At 41.6% G+C, this 9,811-nt stretch overlaps 1 protein-coding gene across 1 annotated transcript in view; it reads right to left on the reverse strand.

Moving 5' to 3' along the window:
* Nucleotides 1–8,565, reverse strand: part of Pclo (piccolo presynaptic cytomatrix protein) — a 347,243-nt gene extending 338,678 nt beyond the window's left edge. Inside the window, exons 1-2 of the mRNA XM_035450725.1 lie at nt 8,077–8,565; nt 1,129–2,719 (exon numbers count right to left, since the gene is read on the reverse strand). Of these exons, the coding sequence (XP_035306616.1) occupies nt 1,129–2,719; nt 8,077–8,315 (1,830 nt within the window). The 5' untranslated portion in view covers nt 8,316–8,565. The remainder of the gene's footprint in view (nt 1–1,128; nt 2,720–8,076) is intronic.
* Between the last annotated feature and the right edge of the window lie 1,246 nt (nt 8,566–9,811).

Consider the following 9,811-nt stretch of genomic DNA (forward strand, 5'->3'; position numbering starts at 1 on the left):
TTCAGGCAAATGGATAGAACTAGAAAAAAAAAAAGTTATCCTGAGTGAGGAAACCCAGATCTAGAAAGACAAACATGTTTTATTTGTTTATTTTTTATTTCAAGAATTTTCTAATTTTTCCACTAGACTGTGACATTTAGTTCCTTCCTTCTAGAATGTGCCTAATTTCAACCTATTAAAATACTACTTTATTCCAGGCCTTTAAGCTAATAATTATTAGCTGGGAATTGTTGTATCAAAACTAATTGAAGACAACCTGCAGTCATCACTCTTGGTCCCTTTTGATTTGAGGGTTAAGCAGGTTACCTAGGTAAGTGACATCAATACATCTTCTAAGTGCACACATATCAATGACGAGTCAACTTTACTAGCTTCATGTTGTGGGTTAACCTGTGTTGTTACCAGTGATTCTCAGATAATGAGGGGGGTACATTATCATCTGGTATAGAGGAATCAACAGCAGGGAAGGGGCCTGTACAAATTGAGAACCACTCCAGTTAATAGTAAAGATATATTTGTAATTTGAAAAGAATTATGAACTTTCTTAAATACAAATATGATCTCAGTTAACAGTATTAAATTATGAGCTGAGTGGGGCTGAGCATGCCTGTAATCCAGGAGTTTGGATGGCTGTGGAAGGCAGATCACAAGTTAGAAGCAACCTGAGCTGCAAAAAGAATTCTAAGTCAGCTTGGTTGCATGGCAAACCTTGTCTCAAAAAAAAAAAAAAAAAAAAAAAAAAAAAAACAAATAAGCCACACAAATACAATACCAAAATCTGGTAAGTGGAAGTATCAATTTTAAAATTAAAGCAATATCAGTTTATGCTGAATAATAAACATTGTAGATATTAAACACTGAGTGAATCTAGGACTTCAGTTCCTTTCCTTCAATTCATAATTGTTTTACATGCCACATTTTCACAAACTGTGGCAGTACGTTAGGACTTTCATTCAAGAGAATATTTTATAAGAATAAATTGACAGTTGACAGGGGAAAGGAGAAAGAGGAGAGAGGGAGATGAAGAGAGGGAGAAACAAGCAGTCCCTGTTGTCCCAAGTGACAAAACAGGCACCATGAGTGGACAGTGCCTCAACTTATGGAGCTTGCACTAATAAATGTACTCACCTCAGTTAAGTGAGGATTGGGGTTAAAACCACAGAGGCTACACACGGTGGTCTGACACTCAGTGCATGTGTTAAAATTGGCCTTATCTGGAATATGCAACAGAAGTTCAGTGGTGTTGCAAAGGGGACAGATGGTTTTAGAGATATCTTGTCCTGGAGTCTGTGCTGCCGAAGGTGGTGGTGGTTGCAGAGGTCTTTCAGTGACCGTTTGGCTTGTTGGTTTCATAGGCTGTTGAGCTGAGGGTTTTGGGGGGACAGGCTGTTGAGCTGAGGGTTTTGGGGGGACAGGTTGTTGAGCTGAGGGTTTCGCTGGAGTGGGCTGTTGAGGCTGGGGCTTTGCTGGAGTGGGCTGTTGAGGCTGGGGTTTTGCTGGGGTAGGTTGCTGAGGCTGAGGCTTTGCTGGAAGGGGCTTCTGAGGCTGAGGCTTTGCTGGAAGGGGCTGCTGAGGCTGAGGCTTTGCTGGAAGGGGCTGCTGAGGCTGAGGCTTTGCTGGAAGGGGCTGCTGAGGCTGAGGCTTTGCTGGAAGGGGCTGCTGAGGTGAAGGCTTTGCTGTGCCTGGTTGTTGAGCTGGTGTCTTTCCAGGTCCAGATTGCTGAGCTGGAGTCTTTGCTGGCCCAGGTACCTTAACCAGAGGCTGCAGGACAGGCTGTTGAGCTGGGGGTTTTGCTGTCCCTGGCTGCTGGGCAGGGGACTTTACTGGCCCCGGTGGAATCTTTCCAACACCAGGAGTCTGAGCGAGAGACTTTGGCCCAGGCTGCTGAGACAAAGTCTTTTCGACTCCAACCTGCTGCGCTGGAGGCTTGGATGTCACTGGAGGTTGGGCTGGGGGTTTCATTGTCCCTGCTGGTGGAGCTGGGGACTTTGTTGACCCTGGCTGCTGGACTGAGGCCTTTGCAGGTCCAGGCTGTTGGGCTACAGATTTCCCAGGACTTGCTTGCTGAGCTGGTGTTTTGGCTGGACTCTGCTGGGAAGGCTTTCCTAGGTCTGAAGGTTTAGTCTGAGGCCTGGTTGTATCTCTTTGAATAGGCAGCTTTGCTTGGTCCATCGGTGGAAGCTGGGAAGATGCCTGAGAAGGTTTTCCTGTGCTGGGGAGCTGTGGTTTTATTTTTTCTGTTTGTTGAGAAGATGCTGACTTGAGAGCGTTTTCCTGTTGTATCACTTCCTTCGCTGGCCCTTGTTTAGGAACTGACTTGGGTGACGGCTGCTGTAAGGGAGGTTTTGTGATTCCTTCTGATTTTCCTTGATCCTTCTGAGCAACTTTTTGTTTCTGTGTAGTTTCCTCCTGGGATGCCTCTGAGTCTGATATCAAATCAAAAGGGTTGAATTTATTTACCACAGAGGAGACAGCACTTAAAGGGTTAACATCTGAGAGGAAACCAGGCATCATACTAGACTTGTACTCTTCCTTAAAATCACTTCTGGACTTTGATTCTTTCAAGCTAATAGTAGATGGGCTCCTTCCAGGCAATTTCTGCTCAGCCCTAAACGTGTCTGTAGTTCTGCTTTTACTGAGTCCAGGCTGAGTGGGACGCCCAGGGTCCGGTGGCTTTCCTGGTTGTTTGGGAGGCTGACTACTCTCCAACTCTTGTTTCCTGGAAAGTGAAAATAGTGGAAGTTACTTCAAGTCAAATCAATATTTAAAATTATTGTTTTCTTGTAGCTCAAACGTATGCAGATGCAATTGTGTTGCAGCCTATATTGACCATAAAGCATTGCTTCTGTGTTATTTTTCAATGGATAGAAATTTTCAACAAGGTAGTGTAGCAAAAGCAGCTTGTTGGTGATGAAAAATTATGTGGTCAAACAATATAAACTTACATAAATATACTTAAAAGAATATAACATATAGGTTTAAAAAGTAAAACTGCAGTAAGTCAATGTAATGTCAATTTGTAATACATATGTAACGGTCTTTATTTCCCTTTTGGTCAAAAATTATGGTCAAGGAAAAACAAAGAGAATTAAGAAGTAAACGTGATTATTTTAAAATATAACAACTTGCTAGTTTTCTACTTAATTTTGATAATTCATATTCATTATATAAGGCACACAGTGACATTTAGGTGAGTTTGTGGTAATGGAGCTAAATGATGCCTTTTAACATTCCAAGAAATCTAATGCTCTACTCACTTTTGCTCTGTTCTATCTAGAATGGTAACATTCTTCAAACATTACCCTCATTAAACTTTATAAAAATTATATGTGAAAGACCAATATTACTTTATTTTCTCTAATGGTTAATTATTAATGTGAAATTTGTATGCACATCACCGCTAAGTCTAAAAGACATAGCCTGATAGCCAAGCAGCATAAAACTAGCTAGAATCTCATTTTTGAAAAGTGCTACTACGTTCCTTGGTGGAAGAAAATATGTATCAGCTTCAAGTGTTTGTTACATTATTTATCTTATCTGCTGTCACTGGCATTGCTAGAGAGGTGTGACAAGTAGTTTTACCAGACAATTATTTCTTTTTAAAAATATTCTGCAAATATGATGAACTTTAATTGATTTGAGCTGAACAATTAAAATAGATCTTTTATTCATATACATAATATATATATTAACCAACAGTCATATTAGGTATATTAAATTTTGAATAAGTAATTTTTGCCAACAACAAAAGGACAACTAATTGCATTCCACACTGTGACTGTGGAGAAAACCAGAAATTAGTGTGGTTTTATTTGTGTCAATTTTACATTTGGAAATATATATTTCTCTTTGAAAGACACAAGGAAAATGAAATTATAATTTGGAAGCACCTGAAATATAAGATGGTCACAATAGAGTTCTACATCTTTCAAAATTGGCTAGTTAAGGCCACATCCTCATATTTTTAACTTGGTGCTATTTAGTAATTTTCTTCAGAACTTCCCTAGTGCTTACAGCATAAATCAGGATCTAAGAGAATGTTAAAGGAAATGGAAAATTATTACTTGCAGCAAAGTCCCAGAAAGAAAATTATTGTCACTGGCATACATGCATAAAATGATGTAAATATGGCAAAGTGTACAGTGTAAACTGTACACTGGTGTAGTATCTGCCTGGCATGTGCAAGGTGCTACAATTGAGAGCAGCGCTATATAGAATTAACGCTAACTATAATAGAATTGTTTAGGTAGGCTCCTCCTGGAAATGTTTCCAAAGCTTTCATTTTAAAAGAGATCCAAATGTATTTCCTGAGTTATTTTCCAAAGCTCTGTGATATATTTTCTAAATCATTGCTACTTATTTACATTTGAAAATAATATAAGAAGGTCTTCTCAGGACACCCTGTTTGTCCCCCAACACTACCCATTTCAGAAGGCAAAAGAGCCACTGTACATAACTGAAAATAGCTTATTTCCAAGGATGAACATTGTATAGACTTTGACATTATTCTGGAAAAGTTTCTGCATTCAATTAATGTAACACAAAACTCCCTTGAAAGGACTCCATTATAGTTTGTGTTTATCTCATAAGTAGTTATTGGGGAATTTCACTAAAATAAGCTGCATGTCCCACACACTGTTACACATTGTAATTGCATAAACAATCCACAAATATTAAGTTGTGCTGCCAGAAAAGATCTATATAGCTACAAAGACTGTCCCCAAATTTTAACTTTGTTTTAATTGCTATCAGTATGTAATTCAGGTAAAAAAGAAAAACAGAAAATCATGAAGATAGCATCTTAACACCAAAAAAAGGTAAAGTGGTCTGAGTAAATGTGACCTCCTGAATTGTTTGCTATAACAATCATTCTGCTAAGAGATGAACTAAAATGCAATCTGCTTCTATACTGAACTGTGTGCTGGAAGAGCACATTGCTAGAATCAAACCTGGCAACTAGGAGAAAAGCATTAATGTTTGATGAATCAATGAATAAATGAATGTGAAAACCGATGAATGAACATAAAGGTTTGTGCTTCACTCTAGATTCAAGTTTCTTGAGTTCTTTTCACTTCAAAGTCTTCTAAAGGTCTGCTAAGATTTTAAATGGGCACTTCCCATATTGGAACCTGGACTTGATCTATTGTTCTATATTAAAACAGAGAAACAGGAAGTGGAGCAGATGGAAACTCAGTAGGGGAGGAGCACTCAAGGAAACCATCAAATCACAACTCGTATCTTCTATCAGAAAAGTTGTGCGGTAAGCCATCTCATATCACCTCCTTGAATAAAATGAAGTAGGAATAAATTTGTCTTCCACTAGGTCTACAATGAATCAACATCAAGAAGAATTTTGCTTGTAGCCTTACTCTGAGTCTAGCTCAATTTATTTTTGTGTAATTGCACATCCTTTTTGATTTTACTATTGCCATTCCCAGACTAGAACTTTTCTTTTCTAAGTTAGTAGAGAAACTGTTTCAGATAAAACGGTATTTCAGGCATATGCAAATATAAAACTGGAAATAGCTAGGAATGATGAAATGTTTTTAAATGTAACCCAACAGTCAGTGGCACTTAATTTGACAGTGCTGAGTCACATAAAATATTCCATATCAGAGATAAAAATCCCAAGAAATACTTATTCCCATTTATACTACAGAGGATATGGAATTTCAAATGCCAAGAGGATAATTCAAATTCCTAAAACTAAGTAAGGAGGTTGGGTGCTTTTGGGAGGACTCTCACTTATCCATATGTAAAGGAATATAAATTTGTATAATTAGTGTTTCTGACAACGAATAATGGAGAACACAGCTTGTCTGTGGCCACAATTGAGACTTTTCTATTGCTGGCATTGAGCCCACCATGCTTTGCATGTGTCATACTCCTTAATATGAAAAATCCAGCAAAAACATCCCTGTGAACTTCTGAGTCATCCTCAGAATGATTTCCTGAGACAGGTAAGGCAGGTCTTATTATGTTCTTTAGAGGAAAGGAACCTGAGACAAATATGGGTTGAGAAATGAATATTAATTTGATATGAGTCACAAAAAATCAATACGGTAAGAACCTGAGTTGTGGGGCTGAAAATCCTTACTTCTCAAAAGTAAGATAAATCAATTCTGCCATGTCTAATGCACATCTCTTAAATTCTTAAATTCTGAAGTAATTTGGACCTCTATATAGCCATATATTTAATGAATATGATCCTGAAAGTCTAAAATGACAAGGTCAAGTTGGTATCTCAATATCACACATATGTATATTTTTTCAAATGTATTGTTTATAGAAGAACTTTAGCTAAATATAAATGTGTTGCAAAAATCAAAAAAAATGTGTGCATGTCTTTTACAAACCTTTACCAATTGCAATTGAGGGAAGAAAATGATTAATAATAACAATCCCAGAGTGTCCAGTTGCTAATAGGAAACTTTGAATGTATACTGAAATACACATACAGCATAAAGTAACAATTATGGGCACAGATATTTCTTCAGCCATCTGCTGTACCGAAGGAAAGGTAGAAAGCCAAACACCAACGATCTCAGCTATTTGCAACCATGCTAGACCTGTTGCATGCCCCCTTCTGGAAAAATTATAGGTCTGGAGAAGAAAGCCCTGGAGCTCATTAGTATCCTAAAGTGACACGCTAAATTCACATTTGTGTTTTTCTTCAAAGTCAGGATTTTAGAAAACAGAAAAACAACTGCTCTTGTAAATTATTAAAGAAAAAGGCCAAATCTTTACTAGTTTTAAAACAATAAAAATAAATAAATTTGGGAGTTAATTCCCATGCTACTGTGTTTTCTTTCAAATTAAATAGGGATTTTCACCTGACAGATTTCCAACATTTCAGAATTACATGAAAACCAGATCACTGCCCTTAAGAAATTTAAACTGTCCTCTGGTAGATTTATTATGATATTTGGCAGAAGCACGAATTTGTATTTGCATTCTGTCAGCTAGGATGAAAGTTTTTTTTTTTTTTTAAGTTTATGAACCAGAACATTCTACACCTAGATATTCAGCTCTTTCATGCTTTCAGTATCTCAAGTCAAAATTGTATAAGTTCAGTTTAGTACAAGTGATGTTTCAGGACCATGGACAGATTTTTTTTCGCTGAAGGGTATATAGTTAAAGGGCTTGTTTACAATAATAAAGGCGGAGAAAGCATGATTATACCCTCTTGGTACTCTAATTAGAAAACAACTATTTCATTAGAAAGGGGGGAATGGAAAGCTGGAGAGGAAATGTTAATATTACAGATTACCTTTTATAATTGCCTGTACGAATTGTCATTTATTTGTTTTTAAGTGTGTACTGAAACCCAATCTCAAGGTAATACAAATTCACATGTTCTATAGACTGAAAGTCATTTTTGCATAAAAGAGCAATAGTTTAAAAAACTAGCATATGCTAATTCAGAAATACATATACAGCACCTGCTCTGCTGTGACCAAACCATCTGCTTAATGTCACAAAATATCTTAGAGCCTCTCGCTGAATATGAAAGGTATATTTATTCTCTGCCTTTCACCTAGGCAGCTCCTGTTCTCTGGGGAAAGGTTGGGAAGGGAGGACCAGTCACCTCCAGGGGGTTAAGGGTATTGTTCCAGGAATATTTACACATCATTCTCAGAGAAAAAAAGACCTCAGAACACTAAGGAGGTTTAAGCGTGCAGGTAAACACGCATCCCAGCTCTTTCCATTTTTCAACACATCTGTGATGTATTAATGGAAGGTTTCCAGATTAGTAAAACACCGTAGGGCGTCTCTCCGCACCACCCTAGAAGGAAAAGGTTGCAAAAGGCCAAAAAAAAAAAAAAAAACAAAAAACACAACCTAAAAATCACAATTCCAAGGATGCAATCCACGACCATCCCACCAGAAACTCTACACTGCATCATTTTCATTCCGCCCATCCAAAGCTTATGCTCGCCTTGTCACTAACCCATTAGGGAAAATAAAAATGAAGGGAGACGACATATATGTACCACCGTGCGGGCACACACACACACACGCGTGCCCGGGAAGCGGTATATGTATGCCTGGACCTCTCCATCATGCTGTGCGTGCCTGTGCATGGAGGGCGACTCCGCAGCGGCCGCGGGGACGCTTCCCTCGGGCAGCCCCTGCGCCCTTGACATGACAGCGGCGATCTGTCTCCTCTCCTCCTCGCTCAGCTGGCTCAGGTCCGCCTCCATGCCGCCAGGGATCCCGGGGTGCAGGGCGCTCCCCGAGCCGCCAGCCCCGCCTGCGGCCGCCGCCAGCCCTTCGGGGAGCCCTTCCCCTTCCAAGCTCGCCTCGTTGCCCATGGCTCGGCGGGACACGTCCCGGTGCAGAAGCCCGCGGCCGCCCGCGCCCCGCCAGCCGGGGTCCGCCCCGAGGTGTGCAGGCTCGGCTGCCCTGGCTCAGTGCGCACCGCAGGCGACGCCCGCGGTCGGCCGCTCCTCCATGTCGCCCAGCGCCAGGCGAGCTTCTCACGCCCTGCCTCTCGCTGGACGCCGCGGCGTCCGCCCGAGCAGCCTGGGAGCAGCGAGCTCCGCTCTCCCGCCCGCCGGTCCAGCACCGTCGGCCCCGCCCCGCGCCCCGCCCCCTCGCCGCGCCCGCACTGCGCGTGCGCCGCCCCGAACAGGTGATGTCCGCCACGCCCACCCGCCCTGCGTCGCGTCTCGCGTCGGCGTCCGGGCACCGACTTAAAGGCCCCGGGTGACGCCACGGTGGAAGCCGGGGCGAGCCGAGCCCGCCGCCTTCAGGCACGTCGCAGGATGCCGCCACCTAAGTTTTCACGAACTCGGTTGACGCGTGCGGGGAGTTGGGCGGAGCCATGGCTGCCGCTTGGCCTCCTGGGATTTGTAGTTTCCTTTGGGTGCAGGATGCGGCCACCTGAGTTTTCGCGAACACCGTTGACGCCTGCCGGGAGTTGAGAGGGGCCATGGTTGCTGCTTGGCCTCCTGGGATTTGTAGTTTCTTTTGGGGGGGGTTGTTTTTTTTTTTTTTCCCCTCGTACTCCCCACCCCATCCCCGCCGCCTCTCCCTGTCTCCCAAGGGACTGGAAGGATTTTTTTTTTTTTTTTTTGGGTTCCCAGAAAGGTTTGGGTAGCTAAAGATGAATGGCAAAGAATCATTCCATTTTCGAGGTAAATTTCCCAGTGTGAGATTAAAATGGCCCTTGTCTTCTAGAATTTAACCAGAACCATTGGATTAAGACTTTTCAAAGTGGTAAATTAGTAGATAGGTAAGAATTAAATGCTTATTCCTCAGGGAACCATACCAACGTAAAGAATCATGGGAGCTTTTGCATAGGGGAAACAGCAGATTGTTAAATATGTTGTTGCAGTCATGGGAAACTCGGAAATCATGGTTTCAAACCCTTACCACCCCCTTTTACTGCTGTTTTATTTTGCAAGTGTAAAGAGAAGAGAAAAAGCCCAGTCAGTAAATCAGTAAATCTCATTAATCACCCAGCTGCTTAGCAACGGAGATGCCTACATTTTCAGTACACGCCCCCCCCCCCGACTTCTCTTTCTCTTAAAGATTATTATTAGGGTCCGAGAGAAGCCCCCAAGAAAAGATCAATAAACAAAAGCACGTTTATTGTTTCCAGCAAATAGCCACACACACACCCCCAAAGGGTCACAGCTCCTTTTAAGCGGATTTAGGGGCATTCCAGGGAGGAGAAATTAGTCTAGGTCTGACTGGTGGTGAGCCTAGTGGTTGAGGGCTTTCCAGCAACAGAGTAGGGAAAGCTTTGTTTACCTAGCAGAAGGCTGAAGGGTGCCTGCTGAGCCAGCAGAAAGGGCCATGGATG

This window comes from Cricetulus griseus (assembly GCF_003668045.3).
Source record: "Cricetulus griseus strain 17A/GY chromosome 1 unlocalized genomic scaffold, alternate assembly CriGri-PICRH-1.0 chr1_0, whole genome shotgun sequence".
Classification (NCBI taxonomy): domain Eukaryota; kingdom Metazoa; phylum Chordata; class Mammalia; order Rodentia; family Cricetidae; genus Cricetulus; species Cricetulus griseus.